Source organism: Eretmochelys imbricata, chromosome 3 (assembly GCF_965152235.1).
Source record: "Eretmochelys imbricata isolate rEreImb1 chromosome 3, rEreImb1.hap1, whole genome shotgun sequence".
Lineage (NCBI taxonomy): Eukaryota > Metazoa > Chordata > Testudines > Cheloniidae > Eretmochelys > Eretmochelys imbricata.
Genome location: NC_135574.1, coordinates 14,575,142 through 14,593,631, shown reverse-complemented (window position 1 = coordinate 14,593,631; position 18,490 = coordinate 14,575,142). Strand labels below are relative to the sequence as shown.

Here is an 18,490-nt window from a genome sequence, read left to right as displayed (position 1 = left end):
CTCTCTCTCTGACCTATAAAATCTGATGTGCTTTAACTGAGGGTCCTGTTAAGGAAATCATTATGTGGCACTTTGAAAAAAAAATGTATAGGTGGCATATGATAAGGAATATTGATATAATTTGTTTATAGCGAATGTTACTTGACAAACCTGTTCTGAGCAAGTTGCATGGTATCTGGGAAACAAATTCTCAGAGCTGTATTGGGTAATGGACAATGGAGGCTTTCTCATCTGTTTGCCTGTTCAAATCCAGCCTAAGTCAATAGAGACAGAAGAGTGGCCTATGAGGAATGAGTTGGTTATCTCAGTCTAATGCTTTGCTGCAAAATATCCACAACACAAAACCAACACCCCATTTGGCACCCTGGTAGGTAGTTTCAGCAGAGAGGCCAAGGACTGAATCGGTAATGGAGACTGGAATACTTTCTCTTTCTTTCCCATTGAGACTGAGACACTTCACTGGGGCAGCATGGGGAAGTTTGTACTGATTGTTCTGTGGATAAAAAAAGGACTCAGTTCTTTGTCGGTCTGGCACCTCTTATGAGCACTAAATAAAATGGTGTGCTTGAGGAGCCACTTAAAACTGATTGCCCAGTGGGTGAAATTCACCCTGGGCAGACAGACAGGAGAAGGGTTTGCACCACTTAAACCCTATTTGGAGGGGTGAATTTCACCCAGAGAGAATACCCTGGTATGTGACATCTTTGCCTTTTCAAAGAGCTCCATAAGAGTTAATTACACAGTGCTCATTGACTCATACCCATGAGGGCTGAAGACAAAGGAAAAGGGAAATGCTGCAGACAACCAAGTAACACTGATTCATGAAAAACAAATAGAAACTTGCTATAAAGAGCAGTTTGTGAATTAGTCTAGTTCCAGAGCAGGGAGAAGTCCCAATTTTTCACTGACTTCAGAAGCATTTACGAGGGCAATATTTTCAGGAATATGAACTGTTCTTGACCAGTTGCTGCAGTGGATTAGGCACAAACATGCTTTCCTTGGGCATCAGGTGTGTGTGTCTTTTTTTCCCCACTGTTTTTTCTCCTTAAGCAAAGGGCCCAATAAAAAAACTGCATTCTCCACTGACGTTTGGGTTCTAAGCCTGAACCTATGTATGGGGGGAGTGTGCAACTCCCTTGTCCTCTGAGGGGGCTCTCTGCTATGGAACCCCATCCCTGTAGCACAAGAAGGAGAAAACTAATGAGCCAACCTCAAGTGTTGCAGAGATCCCATCCTCAGAGCACAGGGAGAAGGAGAGGACTGGCTGCTTCTATGTGTCAGCAACCCTAGAAAAACTTGCACCCCAGCTACCAATACCCTCCCTGGCTGCTGGCTCTCCACAAGCAATGAGACCTGCTCCAGGTTGCAAAACTCACCAATTCCCCATCAGAAGTGCCCCTACTCCTCTGCTTCTAAACTGTGTCCAGTTCCCCCATGAGAAATATCTAGCTGCCCCCTCCAAAAATGTTCCTTTTATAATCATCCTGACCCTTTACTAGGTGGTTAAACTCTCCTCCATTCTCACTGCTGCTTTTTCTGCTGCCATAACCCTCCTGCTCCACATGATAAGCAATACGTCCAATTTTCCGCAGATCTAGCAATGTGGGACTGCAGTAGAACTAGAACTGCCTGCAGGAGAGGATAAAGCAGGTGTTGTCAAGGACAGTGCTACTCAAAGTGGTGGTCCGCGGACGGGTGTCGGTCCGCAAGCCATCGGCTGCCGGTCTGCGCGCACATTGGGGAAAAAAAGTTGCAGGTCCCCCACATCAGATAGCTTGAGAAGCACTGGTCTAGGATCCAGTCACAGTGTGGCCCCACTCTTGGGTGGTGCCAGTAAGATCCAGGAACTACAGGAGAGGAGACCTGGAAGAAGTGGCAAGAGAATGTGGGAGAAGCAGGAGAAAGTGATGACTCACTGAGACACAATACAGATTTCAGAGTAGCAGCCGTGTTAGTCTGTATTCGCAAAAAGAAAAGGAGTACTTGTGGCACCTTAGAGACTAACAAATTTATTTGAGCATAAGCTTTCGTGAGCTACAGCTCACTCCCATATTCTTGGAGGCCGGCCGGTCTTTTCTGTTCTCGTGGGTACCACTCAGGTATGATTGCAGTCCACCTATTGTCTGTGAGCCATGCTGTGTGGCCTGCCCATCGTATCTTATTATGTCTGCTTTCCACGACAATATCTTTCACACCGCTGCGTTCTCTGATCATTTTATTTGGGATGCGATCCAGAAGGGAGGTTCCCAACATAGCTCGTTCCACTGCCCTTTCAGCTACTGACAGCCGCTGCTCTTCTTTCTTCGTCAGTGCACGTTTCACTGCCGTACAACAAGGCTGGCAGCAGTGTTGAATTAAAGATATTTGTGCATGTGGTCATCCATTTTTCCTTTTCAGCTGAATAAGAAAAGAAAAATATCCTGAGGAAAGATGAGTTAGAGAAGATTTCAGTTAAGCTGAGTGTTTTACATATTCTAGAAAATCAGTCTAGGGGGTGCAAACAGATATGAAATGATAGACCAGTGAAAAAGTACAACAAGATATAGAAGAAAAAGGTGAAAAGAAAAGGGAAAGAAGGCAGAATAAAATTCAAAGGAGATATTGTTTCAGAATTTCAAAGCCGACTTCGGGAATTTAACCACACAGTTCCCATTTGAGAGTAGCATGGCTCAAACCTCTAGTCTGCTATAAGAATCTCCAGCATAGTTTTAAATTTTATAGAAATGGTGCCAATTATTACATGGTAAAGTTTATACATTACTAAATATGTATGGCTTTAGAATTATTGCCTAGCCTGGAGGAAACTAAGAGTACAATATTGCCTCAGGCTACAAATAGTTTCTCAGATTCTGCAGTATTGACTGAAGCAGAAGGCTTACGTCAATAAACTATTTTTACTTGAAGTATTTTTGGTGTTGATTAATTTTCTTTCCTCTGAGCCAAGACAATTGTATATTTTTGTGTAGTTATGGACATACAGACCCAAAATGGATATGCTATAGGCAGAATTTTCAAAAGCATTCAGCATCCACATTCAGGGCCAGATTTTCAGAAGAGCTCAGCTCCCATTTAGGCTCTAAAATAAGTGGTCGGATTTGCAGAAGAGTGCAGCACATTGGGTGCACTTTGGACACTGCTCTTGAAAATCTGGCCACGTGTATTACAAATGGGAGCTTTGGGTGCTGAGCAAATTTTGAAAATCTGGTTCTTATTTTGGTGCCTAAGTGGGAGCTGAGCTCTTTTGAAAATCTTGCCCCAGTTGTCGATATTGAGCACTTGAAAATAAAACTCTGTGCTCTTTTGAAGTTCTGGCTCTGTATCAAAGTATATTTTAATTGTATATGCAATATGCATTGGCCCTGATGTCATGAAGTCTGGGTGTAACCATGGACTGCTCCCTACCCCAAAATATATGTGTTATGGAGGACCTCAGGTAGGCTTTCACATCTGACTTAGCACTATTTTGCTGGTAAAATAGGACTAGCCTTATTGAATTCCCTTAGGTCCTCCTCACTGCAGACTCAGTAATTCATACAGATTCTGCTCCATATCCATGAGGATTTTTTGTAGGGCTCTTGTTGAACACCAGCTGCGATTTTCAACGTTCAAACCTTGACGTGATCTCCTGCAACAGTTAACCCATCTTCAGAGTAAGATGATTTTGACATTTTAGCCTCAGAAGGTCACGTTGGCCTCTCTTGACCCATCACCTGAATAGGTATGCAGTACATGAGCAAAATAGGAGGTTGAAAATGTCAGAATTGTCACAATACACAGACTGCACTAGTGCATTTTCCTACCTTTGGCAATGAAAATGTACTTGTTCCTCCACACTACATGGTAATGGAGGCTGCTGCTGAATGTCACTTACAGCAGTGTTGTCTGTGGATGTGTTCTACGAGGTGAGAACACTGATGAGTGGGGGTCTGTGACTTTCCACATTCCATATGGAAAACATCTGTAGCTGGCAATGTATCTCCCTGAAAAGCAATGTTCTGCTGTTTTAGCATTATGTAGGTCCAGTGTATCAACCTGACTTTGCAGAGATGTTGATTATCACCAGACTCCAGATCCAGGTCGTTTGCAGAAATGCCAAAATAATCTTTTCAGCAAGACAGACGCTAACGTTTTATACTGCATTATGCAAAATGAATATAACAGCAAGTGGAAAAGTATATGGTAGTTAAAATGTTTCCAAAAATAAAACAAAAGAAACAATGTCTTACCCTTTATTGTGGCCCCTTAACTCCAGTCCTTGGAGAAGCTTGCTGATTGATGCCAGTGATGCAACCTGAAAATTAATGTCAATTACCCAAAACAAATGCATATAAGTAATGTTAAGGGTCTGATTTAAACCCACAAAAGCCAGGAAATCCAGAGCTACTGTAGGGCTGAAAGCCTGGACTTGACACTCCAGTCTTACCACAAGCCATTGTGCAGTGAAAAAAAGCAAGGGAAAAGGGAACTGCACCATCACAGGGAATAATGCAGTTTAAGCACCACACCCTTTCTTTGCCCCAAGCCTGGATCCACAAGGTCCCTGTATGCTTTACTGTGAAAGTAGAACGTTCAATGTGGCTCAAGAAATAGCTCTCCCCCCCTTTTTTTTAATTAAATAAACCTTACCTTTTGGGATTCAACTTAATTAAGTGTTCTTTATTGAGACCAAAATAAGTGATCATACTTACAATATTTGCTTACTGTTTTTGCTTACCCAAAAATCTGAAATGAAGTAATTGCTGTCAGTGTAATTAGTGTATGTGAAAAATACTTGCTGCAATAATCCCACATCCTAATGAGATCAACTTTGCACTCATGATAAATGAACACACAAAGTAATCGAGCTGTTCTGGTGTCAGCATGCACACAAATCAAAATGTTCTTACATCAAAGAAGTACTTATTTTAAAAAAAATCTTTCCTACAGGATTTAAATATTTTTCAATATATGATTTTTAAAAATGAGTTGTGATATCACTACAAGCCCTTGATGGAGTTATGAGCGGGTAATCCATCTCTCCTCATTCATAAGCCTATATTTAAATGATTGAACAACGGCAGTCAGCCAGGGGAATCTCACAGCCCAGCCAGTTTGTTGCTAGACGAATACTAGTTGTAGATTTAAACGTATGGATTTTTGCTGTACTGCTGTATACAAAGGAAATATAAAATGGCTAGTTTTCTTTAAGAGCATAATTTTGCCATGATGGATCAAACTAATGGGTCCATATAGTCCATTACCTTGTCCCTGAATTGACCAGTCCCAGACACTTCAAAAGAAGGTGCAGAAAAGTGATGACTAACATAGCAAATACTGTAAACAGGAGAGGGATGTTGAAGTGAATGGTGGATCATTAGCTCAGCAGAACAACTGAGATATGTTACAAAAATGATGGACAAATTAGAAATGGTAGAAAGACAGGTAGACACTTGGAAAGTTTATGGATAACTTCAACCAGACATCAGAGGGACTTGGATGGCATTTCCCCCACATCTTCTCAGGCAACTTCACCAGTTTATGAATGGGGATGGTCCCTCATGAAGATAGAAGGAGCCTAGCCTTCCTCACATGAGAGCCCATCACCCTTCCTCCCTTTCATCCATGAGTGACTGACTGTCCTGGATTCTGAGAGGTGTAGTTATACCTAAGAAGTCCTCGGAGTCTTTTTTTTTTTTTTTTTAAGTCTTCCTCTTTGGATTGGGCACAACAAAGATTCTTTTGTATCTCTGTGTGGTTCTGTTGATGCTGCCTTGTGCAGCAAAGCCATCACACTTGCCCTTTGGGGATGGCTTGCAAACCGAGGGATAGTTGCAGGGGGCAGTCACTGTACCTCAGGGAGCATGGAGACTATAGCTGTGATCCACATCATGAGAGGTGGAAATGGGAAAATACTCCTTTTGCCCTCCCCGACTTGCACAACTGGAAAAGAGCAATCCAAAATCTGGTCCTTAACAAAATAGATGCAGGTGTTTCTTGAGCATATCTTGGTACTAAGATCTTAATTGTATACTGGTAGGAGATGGTGAAAAGCATGGGACATTGTCACAAAGGCCCAGTCAGTGGATCAGTCAGTGTTTGTGGACAAGCTGATCATTTTTATTATTGAGGTGGTCTTCTCTTTCCATACATTTTACAGTATGCTAATTTATCTATGTTTTAGGCTTTTTTTATCCCATGATCCAGTGCTTAGTTTGCACAACTATATACTTTTCATTACTTTGACATGTAATACTCTCTAGTCTGGTGTGCCAACAGAAAAGATACTTGAGCAAGGCTCAATTAATTTGGGTGGTTTAAGGGAGAGAGATTTTGTTATGGTTGTCAACGATCGGAAGCAAAGCTTGGAGAATAGATGAGCTGATGTCCCACTAGTGTTTAATTGTCAGCCTTCACCTTTTTAATTGGTATATTGTGTTGTGTACACATAGGTAAAGTGCTGTGCATATAGCACATAAAAAGTAACCCTCAGCACTTAATCAGAAGTGCCCAGTATAATTGAAGATCAAATAATTCTAGTAGTGGCAGCCAGTACGTCCCTCGGCCCGCACCACTTTCAGCAGCTTCCATTTGCCTGGATCAGTGAACCATGGCCACTGGGAGCCGCAATTGGCCGAACATGTGGACGCGGCAGGTAAACAAACCGGCCCGGCCGCCACGGGCTTTCCCTGCACAAGTGGCAGAACAAGTTGGGGAACCACTGGTGTAGAGTAAGCCTGATTAGAGTTTAATTTAGAAATGGGCCTTAGCTGTAAAGGCTGCAGATATTTGGATGTGGTGTTCCAGTTCTGGCCTATTACAAAGCAGCGACAACGAAAATTCAGAACCGGATCCAAACTCTCCCAAAGTTCAGGCAGAGTCAGGTGTCATGTTTAAGTTTCAGTCCATCTCAAATTAAATTGTTAGAAATGTCACAAAGTAATGTATACTTCTGGTAAAAGATTAGTATTACAGGATAAATTACATCAGTGCTTAGTCCACAGCAATCGGTGGTATAGAAATACTTATGAAAGATAGATTTGGTTCCATTTTAGAAACTAATCCTGAAATCTTACTCAGGACCAAAATACCACAGTCTTTAGACTGGTAAAATTCCTTCCTGTTAATGTCAAAGGGAGTTTTTTTCTGAGTAAGGATTGCAGAATGTATGTTCCTCTGTTTTTAATCAGTCTAACTGCAGTCTATGCAAGTTTTGCCTGAGAGGGGTGAATAAAACCTGAGTAAAGGTGTTTAGGATTTGGCTCTTAATTCTTCTCCTCAGGGCAGAATTCATTCTGTATGATTTTTTTAATCTATTAAAATGTTGGTTGGCTTCCATTGGAGTTCAAATCCTAATATTACCAAATAATTATGTGTCAGTGATTAAATGTAAAAACAGGCATGTAGTCTCCAAATGCACATTTCAGTCTGGGTGGCTGAAATAGCTCATAACATTCAATGCATGAAAATTGGGTGGAATTGAATAAATTAGTGGAATCACAAAAGGAAACCACTATAGGAAATAGTTTTACACGTGTAATCATTGAAATACTCTAGTGAATGTGTCAATCTGTACTAAATAAATATATTTGTTTATAGACATGCTCTGTATTAGCTTCCACTCTTTCACAGCACTTTGCCAAATAAAATCCCACTCGAAGTAGGATGTTCGCACCCGAGTAGGAGTTTCTTGGATAAATATTTTTTCTATATTTGAGACCAAAACCACTTCTACAAATTTCTGACTTTGATTGAAATAGTATATTTCTTTTGCTTTTTTTCTTCCCATCTCCTCCACTGGCAACCACTGATGCATTACCTTAACTCCTCTTACCTCCCACTGCTATGGTGAACAAGAACCCCACTGGAAACAGAGTGCATCAGTCAGTAATGAGTGCTGACCAGTAATAGAACTGGCCGCACCCAAATGCTTCTACCAGCAACGGCCTTGGAGCCTGAGAAAATTTCTCTGTTTGCAGAACAACTTTCTGCACTCTGCTATTGGACAGGGTCTTATTTTCCCAGCTGAAATGATTCATCGCATAAAAGAAAGAATACAAAATTACATATATTGAATTCACCATTCATAGAATACATTTCGGGGGAGGGGAGGGAGGAAGAAATATGGTGCAAGATGTCTGTGGATATTGTGTTTCAGTTTAACATTTAAAAAGGAGTTAATCAAATCCCAAGAAATGATTGAGTAAAGGTAAAGGCCTTTTATAAGCTATTGTTTTTCCTAAACCAGTTAATTTCTTTTCAAACAAAGTTCCATTCCTCTAATGCTGATTTCAACATGTGCCTCTGTAAATGTAATATTTTAGATTTAAGAACTGGTGGGAAGAAATAATCTAATAAAAATAATAATTATATAGCATGCTGTATTTTCAGTGCTGTGCAAACATTAGCTCTGTAATCAATCAGTCCTCAGAACTGGGGTTGGTGAATGGTAGTATTCCCATTTCAAAGACGGGGGGAATAGAAACAAAGAAGAGTTAAGTGGTTTGTCTGAGGCCACACAACAAGTAAGTGTCAGAGCTGGGATTGGAGCCCAGGACTTCCTGGCTTGTACTCCTGTGTTCAAGTCACGGGACCACACTGTCTCACTACCAAGAAAATTGTTTTCAGTACGCAAGCAGGGATTGTGAGGCATAAAGACATCTAGAGAAACTAAACTATTTTCTGTGCTGGCCAAAGTAACAGCCTGAGCCCCTTCAGCAACTAAAATGAAACCTTGAAAGGCCAAAAGTATCTGTCCTTGAAGAGGAGTCCAGTCAGGCCATTTCATGTAGAATTAATCTGTGTCGCAAGTCCAAGGAGGTCCAAAAGTTTGCGGTACATTTTCACATGGGAGTTCTGTGACTAAATCTCTACACAGTGCTCTGAGTTATAAACGGTAGTTTTCAGGCTCCAACCATACATTAAAGTTCTCCTCCCCAGGTGTCTCAAGACTTTAACCTTGTTCTTAGATCTAATAAACTTCCCACACATATGTTATGGTTGCAGTACAGTTAAATCCAACTAATTGAGAAATATCAAAAGAGGACCCTTCAGCATATCACTCCAGCACTCTTTATCAACCCAGTTTGATATAAATAGGTAAAATTGTTAAGGGGCAAAATTCCGCCCCACACCCTTATGGATACAGAGTGTCCCTACTGCAGTTCTAACATGTTGGATAGGCCAAGCTCTTGATAGCCCACTCAGGGGTGCATATCACTTTCATACCAGAGCCTGGGAGTGGACAACAGGGGATGGATCCCTCGATGATTGCCTATTCTGTTCATTCCCTCTGAAGCATGTGGCACAGGCCACTGTCAGAAGACCGGATACTGGGTTAGATGGACCATTGGTCTGACCCAGTATGGCCATTTCTTATGTTCTTATACAGTGGGGTGAAGCTCCATGTGGGGATCCTTGTGTGCTATTGTGGACAGAGATTTTGAGGCAGTGGGTGGGCCCGTTGGATCTGCTGCTGTAGTGGTTTGGGTAGAGAAGTGGTGGTAAAGCAACTCACCAGCCACTCTGAATCCTGGGGGATTCCTAATACCTCACCCCTGAAGAAGACTATGCTGGGGAAAGTTTTTGGGCTACATGAAATAAGAGTCAGAGCAGGATTTTTTTTTTCTTTTCAGTGTACTAAGCAATGTCTCATTTTCTTTAACAATGCAAAAGAATTTCTCTTTCTCAGACAAATAAGTCTATTAAAGTTGGTGGCAATGATGGAAAGGACTTTGGAAAAGTAGGTCTGTTTTGCAATTTACTATGCTGCCAAATTTTGCTTTATAGTTCAATTTTTTCCTTCACTCTCCATTGTTTACAGTACCCTCTGAGAAACTTAAAATGATGTTTCTCTCCCTACCAGTCTTGTTCTTTTTCTTTTTGCAAACATTGATCCCCTACTCCCACACCCCAGTTTTTACTACAGCAGAAACCCATCATGCCTTTGCTTTAATTTCCTTCATTATGGGGATATCAGCACAGCCCTGAAAACAGCATTTGATCGTTACCTGCTGTGTTCCTAGCTGGTAAAATTAGCTGAATGACAGTACACAAGCCAAAGTCAACTGTTTTGCCTGTGCAACATCAATGGGTAACTGAGACCAGAATTTGGTCCTTGTTTTTCATAGGTCCTATATATGAACAGAGACTGTTATTGGGGATTTTTTGTCATTCTCAGCAGCAGCCTTTGTGTAAACAAGTAGCCCTGGTGTAAATAAGAATCTGGCCAAACCCTTTATTTTCTGCCACACCATTGTTTGTCTCTACTTTAAAAATAAAATAAAATGCTTTTTATAATTGTTGTTCTCAGCAACAGAAAACAAGGTGTTTTTTTAAGTTACTTTGAATTTGGAGTGTATGCTGTTTTCTTTAACAGACTTGGGTAGGGTACACATGCATCTAGATACAGCAGCCCTGTTCTGTGTGATTATTAAAAAGTTGATACCATTGGCAGTAGACAGTAAGCGGAATCCTAGAACTGACTTCAGTGAAAAGCTTTTTGTTACAGATTGTTGAAGGGTGGTTTTTCGAGGCTGCACTTTTATCAGTGTTTGCTTGTGGTTGTCTTACTAAAATGTGCTGGTGTTTTCGGTCCAATTCCTAGCAGGCAAATGTCCACATCACAGAAGCCACCGTTGTGAGGCTTATTAGCAGTCTCAACAGTCAAGGAAAAAATAGGCACAAATCCTGAAGTTTTTGCCTACCCCTAGATGTGACTAGGACTAGGTTGAAGCATATATGTGGGTCACTTCTGATGAGCTCACTATTTTGTGGATCGATACTACACTTTCCAGCACTGTCGATCCAATGCTAACATAAATTAAATCAGTAAGGATGCATGAATGCAGCAGAGAGCAGAATTTGGATGGCTCAGCATTGCCACACATGGATACATATGTGGTATTTATTGTTCATTTTTTGTATAATGCCAACAGTATATACTAGGCACTTATATAAATAATACACACACATACTTGGAATAATAATAAACATCTGTGCTTTGACTGCTGATTTAACATGAGGTAGTTGAAGTAGAGCTTTAATTGCTATTGTCCTATATTAAAGAGGAATACAGTATTATACTTTTGTATCTATATGTATTGTTCGTAAGGATAGTTCATATCCACATAGGTTAAGTTGGACCTAAACAGAAGCAGCTAATTCTAAATGGCACATGGATTTTCTTTTCTCTACAATGCTGTTTATACTTAGCCCCTTAAGTTAATTTTTATTATAATCTCTAAATAACCTGACACTTCTTTGTATGTGGTTTGATGAAGCAGGCTGGAGAAATTAGAAGAGTAACCTTTTAATCACTGGTTTTTTTAATGTAGACATTTCTATGTTCAAAGAGTTATGAATCTGTCCAAAATGACTTGTTTGATATTTGGGGACTTATGAAGTTTCAAAGTTAACATTCCACAAATAAAATGGAAAGAAGAAATGGGGGGAAAGAGCATATTTAAAATTAGGGTATCTTTGTGTTTTATGGGTTCCAGGTTATTTGGAATGGAATGAAAGTTAATGATACATCCTTTTTTCCATCCTGCCAGCCAGTATCTGATCCAAGAATGTCTCTTACTTAGAGGACAGGGCTCCCTCCACTGTTCTCAAATAGAGGCTTCCACTGTCTGAGCTATAATCCTCCCTGTTTTTCACAGTAAAACTGCAGCAGGAGAAATATTTAATGAAAAAGTTTTCCACACAAATCCCATATCAGAGACAAATTAACCTCATGTGGCTCAATTTACATGTATGCAAATATCAGAGGTTAGAGCAAAATTATTAAAAGGACGAAAGGCCCATGGTATGTCACAAACAAGATATGGAGCCTATTTGTATTTATGCTTGCTAATGAAGTTCAGCCCAGGCTTTCGCTTTGATTTTGGTGTCTGTCTGCCATTCGCTTTATGCTTTGTAATCAAATCACTTGCCCCCACACATACACAAGGACAACAAGAAAGCAAGCCTTCTAGTTTTGAAAAAGCTATTGCCCAACTTGGATAGAAAGGGCCCTTAATTCAGAGATATACAATTTTTCAGTGACACAATGCACCAGGTTCTCTGCAGGTATAAATTGGTGCATCTCCACTGAAGTGAATGGAACTGCAGCGTTACACCAGTCGAGAATTTGGCCCAGTATACTTTAGCACTTGGGATGTACACTGGGGGTGTGCTACTCATAAATGTTTCAGTTTTTACCCAGTGAAAGATTTAACCCAAGCCAACCAATTCAAAAATCATGGCACATCTGTTTCTTTCTCAGCCCAGTATGTCTCTCTCGCACCATGTTACAGCAGTGAAATAATTCATGCAATAATAGAAGTTAACTAGAGCTGGGTCTGTCCAGCAGTGTTAGGATTCTGATCTGAAGTTCTTACAAATTCAGGAGTATTCAAATTCTTGGGTTTGGTTCAGGCTCTCCTCTGTGACTCACTGCTTCAGTATGTATGTGTTGAAAAACCCAGTGATGCCCATTCAATAAAGTGACATTGCGATGGCCGTTGGATGTACGGTAAGTTGTGTTCCATTCTGAATGACCCTGGGCCCTTATTATGGGATGGGAGTGGTGTTCTTCCCTTTGTTTCTTTGCACATCTCTCGCTAATGTGAATAAGAAAAACATGCGTAGGGCAAAAAGACTAGAGGCCCTTTTTGTAGCATTCAAGAAGTCATTTGGTGAATACCTGTTTCTCGGGCTTGGTTTCTAAATCTGCATCAGAATTGTGTGCAGCTTCCATTTTCTAGCTAGACAAACAGTTCTGCCCCCTCTCATCCAAACAAAGGGAAAGGAATGGAGTTGCTGCACATGACTGAGAGAGAGCACAACAGTGATCTTTCCTTTCTTCTCCTGACAACACATAAAGTTAACGCCAGTGATTTCATACTGTTTATAAAAACTCAATTTGCTAGATGACTTACATATATGGAGTAACAGTAGGAGTTCTAGAGAAGGACATTTTTGTTATCAACAAGTATAAATCTGCTTAAATAAGTTAAGGGTTGTAATTGTTCCTGATAGATTGATGATGTGACTCTTTTAAAAGAAAGAAAGATACACATAGGGAGGATACATGAGGTTATAGTGTGGTATAAAGGTTTCATTGGCATGAGTTTGGGTTTGCCATGTTACTTAGAAGTAGGAAGCCAGGGACTGGCTCTACAAGTCATCTCAAACAAGTGAAGAAAAAGGGCTAGATCTTCGTTTACACCAAGACCGCTGTATGCTGCCAGAGTGATATAAGGTAGCCTTGGTGTACATAAGAATCTGGCCAAACCCTTTATTTTATGCCACACCATAGTTGGTCTCCTGTTTAAAAAAAAGAAAATGTTTTTAGAATTGTAATAAAGAATTGGAAAACACCTGTTGACATTGTTTTTCACCTATCTTGGCCTGGAGAGCCATGGCTTTCAATACTGTGAATCCAACTGTCATAGACCTTAGAGATTAAAATGTATTAGTTAGAATATTTCATACCTGTAAAATAGCTTTCCTATGCATAACAGTGTTTAGATCTGATGATATATCAGAACTAGGTAGAAGTGCTCTTTTCCTCTGGAACCGGGTGATTCAAGCTCCCTGCTGCTATAAAGGACCCATTCCGAAAACATTCCCTTTAGAATGAGGTTGAGGTACAGCCCATGTTTAGGTAAATTACTGTGAGACCACTGCAGATGAGTGTCACTCCTTTATAAATAAGTTATTCAATAAAATGTGCATAGATGAAAATCACTTTGGCAGGCACGGGAAGGGAGAAGTGTTTTGTTTTCACTCTCTCTGAACTCCAAAACAGCTGAAGGAATTTTGTTCAGACTTTCCGAAAAACTTCAGCTTCAGGCAGAGATTAAAGAATGGAAAATTTCAGCCTAAGGAGGCATGAGTGAAAACGGAGTTAAGTAGGAAACTTATTTGCAGCCCTAGCTCTAGCAGACACTAACTATAATATATTGCTAACTATAATCTAGTGGAGTGTCCTGCTTTGTGAAGATGATGTCCTCCCTGCTCTGAAACTTGCTTCTAAAATGACCTCTTCAGGGGTATAGGGAACCATATAATGTTGCCGATGTTGGAAAACTTTAAGCTTGATTATTTCCCAGGTGATCGAAGCCAAGCCTGAGTCTGCCTTTCAGCCAAAAATCCTTTCCCCAACAGGACAGAATATAACCATTTATCTTTAATGTGAATCCAACATTAGTCTCAGGTTCATTTATGTCAATGTAAACTCCACAGTAGCCCTAAATATTATATTTATGTGTTAAAGGTTGTCACTGTGGTTATAAACTCTGTAAAATACTGAGGTGGAGGAGCTAAAGCATTATTTTTGCATGGACTTCAAAATGCCAGCCATAATGGTTTGGGCAAGCTGTAGATCCAAACTCCCTGGGAGTTTATGCTTGTGGTTGTGGGAATATATTGTATCCTTTTATTAAAGTTATTGTCTGGCCTATTTTTGTATAGTTCATGTTTGGGTATTGGGTTTTTGATAGTCTTTTGTTTTGTGATGGTATTGTCTTGTCAGATGCCTGGCTGTGTATCCTCTTGACTAATGTTCTTCTCTTTTATTTTAATACTGTTCAAACTATATATTGTAGTACGACTTGTATGATAGAGGGTGCTATGGTAAATAGCTGGTATGTTTTCTTTTTGCATATTCAGTTGTCTGAAAACGTCTTTTTATAGAAATTGATTGGTGTTTTTAAGTCTGTTCACTTAAAATTCAATATACATATAATTTACATCAAAAAGTTACTTGAGACTAACCCCTGTGCTCATTTAACACCATTATTCAATATCCAGTTCCAAAGAGGGAAAATTGATTACGCTCATATTAGTTAGGAAATAAATTCAGAGTTTATATATAAACACCCAGAGAAACACAAAGGTGGTAATGGATAGGTACAACTAAAGAGACATCTATTTACAATGATAGGCCCCATATTTAGGTTTTGTGAACTGAGATTAGAGTCTGTCCCAAGTTTTCCAAACTAAGAAAAATAAAAATGTTTCTACCATTTTTAAAAAACTTCAGTGGAGAAAAAAGTTCTGTATGGAGATAAATATATTCCTCAACAGTGTCTGCTCATACTCCTCACACACATTGGAGCGTTATGCTTGTTATGCATAATTATCCGCTATGTCATTTTAGCCTTTCTTGTGAGGCAGCTGATAATAACCATTGCCAGAGATCGGATGTTGCACTAGATGGGCTGATCATATATGACAGTTCCTATGTGGCTCTACATAAGAGGCAGAAAGTGAACCTGACTAAGAACTAGAGTATAAGCAGAGTGAAACAGACTAATCTGTTTTCATTTTTCAAGCTGAGTGACAAACGGAAAGTAAACCGACAGTATACGTGGGGAAAGTCATTTAAAATTCTTTCATTTGAAGATGTTATTAGTATCACAAAGAAATATTTTTCAACAATATGCATTTTAACTTGACAATATCCCCTTAAAACTGTGGTGTCCAGTTTTTGTGTAAAGGAGGCACAACTTCCTGCATTAATTCAGGAGGAGATGTTTAAAGTATATGGAGGATATATTAGTAAGATATAGCACTGTATCTTATTAAAATTCTCTTTCTCAACTACTGTTTAACCCTCCCATTTCTTTATCAGTGGAAAGACTTGATCCTAGGCTACACTTTATGGGAGATCAAAGTTTTCTGTACTGCACAGAACTCCTTTAAGTTTAATTTGGTTTTGGGAGGATATACTAGTGCCTGTTTATATAACTTTTGGTCCAGACTATAAATTAAATCTGGAAAAGCTGTAATGAGTCAGTAATTTATAGACTATTAAGATTTTTAGGTTAGAAGTGATTCTTGAGCGATGTGAATAGAGAACACATGGTTATAAAGGACAAGCAGATTCAGCATAATAGTATATTTTTTGTCCCCACATATTTTGTAGGCAATTAACAAAATAATGTCATCTTTTTGCATATCTGTTGCTCTCTTGAAATAGAATCACTAACCACTTGTTAACCGCACTGATTTTTTAATAGACAGAGTGGTTGCTCGTTGCTTCCCGACCAGAAATGTTCAGATTAAGCACACTATTAGATTGCAGCCAGAATAGTCTACAAAACAGGAAGAAAGCCTTGCCTTGCTCTGCCTCCTTCCCTTGTTTGTGTTGATGTGATAATTCATTACAGATTTTTCTTTCTTTGACAGAGTGCCTACTGCAGAAATGGGATGACTTTTCTAGCCTGCTAATATGGATGTGGCTGCAGTGACAGGAAAGACAGTGTTATATTAAGGTGATTTTCTTTTCCCCTCCATGGAAGAAAAAAAATACAAGCTCTAATGTGTCTGTGTACCAGTGAGTGGGCTGGTTTGTTGTGACTATCTACTGGCTGACTCCGTCTCTTTTTCCAGCCCCCTCAATCGTTATTCTTGTTTACTAGCTGGAATGTTAAGCTAATTAATGGCAGGATGTTTGGGATACTGTGTAGGTGGACAAGAATGCAGATCACACAATTTTGAAATTTGCAATGGGCTTACTGCTGTCAGCCCCCATATCTAAAGTGCAGTGTCATTTTTTATTTTTGTCTGTATGTTTTAATAGATGTGTTGTTTTGTAAAGCAGGTTTGAGGCAAAAAGAGGCCAAGGATTTGGATGATTATTTATGCTTTCCTTGTTTTTTCAAAAGTAAAACTGCATTGTTTTGCATTTAATTCCTCTCAAATCAATTTCTTAAAAAATGCTAAAAGAATAATACCCTGTCTAGCCAAACAAGGGATTTTTCAGTGAGGATGATGCATAGGAGGGGAGATGAGCTAAGTTCAGATAAGAAGGCTTTTCAGATAGGAAAACTTCAGGTAAATGACTTCAGGTCTTCTTGTTTCAGTTAAATATTAATATTTTTAGAGTCCCAAGAAGCATCTATACTGAAATCTGTAAATTCTTAATATTGAAATCTTTTTTCTTATCCTCTTCTCTCCCCTGAAGTCAGTGGGAGTCTTTCTATTGACTTTATTTGATCATTGGATCTGGCCTTTTGGCCCCAGTTCACAAGGTACTTAAATGTGTGTAACTTCAAGCATATTGTTCTGTTGACTTCAATGGGACTACTCAAGTACTTAAAGGTACAGCCCTGCTTAAGTGCTCTGCTGTGTGGACCTGATCCTGTTGATGTTAATGGGAGAAAATCCAGGCCCTTATTTATTTTTAATTTCTGTTGCTCCGCTTTGTTTTTTTCTTTTTGTTTGTTTTGGGGTTTTGTTTTGTTTCTTCAAACTCTGGCTCTCCCTTTACCCCTTTTCCCTTCTCTGTGCTTCCAGTCTTTGATATCCTCACAAGCCCATTCATTTCTTCCCATGGAAAGTATACACATCTAGAAGTAACCAAGGTCATGCTTGAGGAGACCAAAAGGCTTAGGCCGAGATTCTGCGTCAGAATCTGCAGCTGTGCCCCTATGGCATCCCATTGGGACAGAAGTCAGTGCTAGTGTATCCCAAAACAGAGTCAGGTAAAGTAAACCTTTAAGAAAGACAACGCTCAGGAGACCTAGGAGATCAACTGTCTGCATTACTTCTATATAGTGTAAGCAGTCTCCTCCTTTGTGCTTAGTATGTGAGGTTTCAGCTCCTGCCACTCTTCTGATACAGTCTTATACTTTATAAATGGTTTCATTGGGCAGTACCTGGACCCACTCGTGAAAAAAAATTAAACTAAAAACATGTGTCTCTTCCTTGTGATCAAAAAATTGTGAAGCATTGTAAATGTAATCACAGTGCATCCAATATTCCTGCTATCCATAAACTGCCTCCTTTTTTACCTGCTGCATGCCAGTCCTTCTGGAATTAATCTGTATGTAAAGGACTAAAAATAATGTGTACAATACAGTATATTAAAAAAGAAAAAAGTTTTCTGATGTTCCATCTGTGCTTGTTGAAATGTATGATTAAACTTTTCTTTTTATCATCGTTCTTATTTTTCTTGGCGTCCCTAATCATGGAAAATTATATGCTTGCTGTAAACATCCAGACTTTTTAAAAGGACACCAGCATTTATTGTATTTGGTTTCGATCTTCAGGCATATAGACAGAAGAAACCATTTCAGGCGCTGGGTTCTGGAATCCAAATTCCTTCCTTAGCTGTCTCTCTCCCACATTTTACATTTTAAAATATGCATAAGAAGGAAAAATACTGGCGCTTAGTTTTTACTGGTCTACGTAAAGTCCCAGAGAATGAAGACTCAACATACATTTCTCTCAGAAATATGACAGATCATGTTTTTGTTGGTCTGCTGTATGTTTGTCTATCTTGAACAGTTTGACAGGCAATTATTTATAAAATCTGGGTTTTCCCAGTAAACCCATATAATAACCTTTCACTTCTCTCCAGAAGCCAGCGAGCTGAATTTAGAATAAAACAAGGTAGGTTATGTCTCCCTATCTTGGACTAGGCTAGATAGTCACATAATTGGGGAATATTCATTTTTTATTTTTTTTTCTTGTCGCTACACAGTCCTTTCTCTGATTCCTTCCCTAACATAAATGAGGG

The 18,490-nt window shown here is 39.5% G+C and overlaps 1 protein-coding gene across 20 annotated transcripts in view; it reads left to right on the top strand.

Moving 5' to 3' along the window:
* The window catches only part of SUPT3H (SPT3 homolog, SAGA and STAGA complex component), a 479,206-nt gene extending 461,298 nt beyond the window's left edge, over nt 1-17,908 (top strand). For all 20 annotated transcript variants that reach the window (XM_077812419.1, XM_077812418.1, XM_077812412.1 and 17 more), the window contains one exon: nt 16,156-17,908. In XM_077812419.1, the coding sequence (XP_077668545.1) occupies nt 16,156-16,197 (42 nt within the window). In that variant the 3' untranslated portion in view covers nt 16,198-17,908. The remainder of the gene's footprint in view (nt 1-16,155) is intronic.
* The last annotated feature ends 582 nt before the right edge of the window (nt 17,909-18,490 follow it).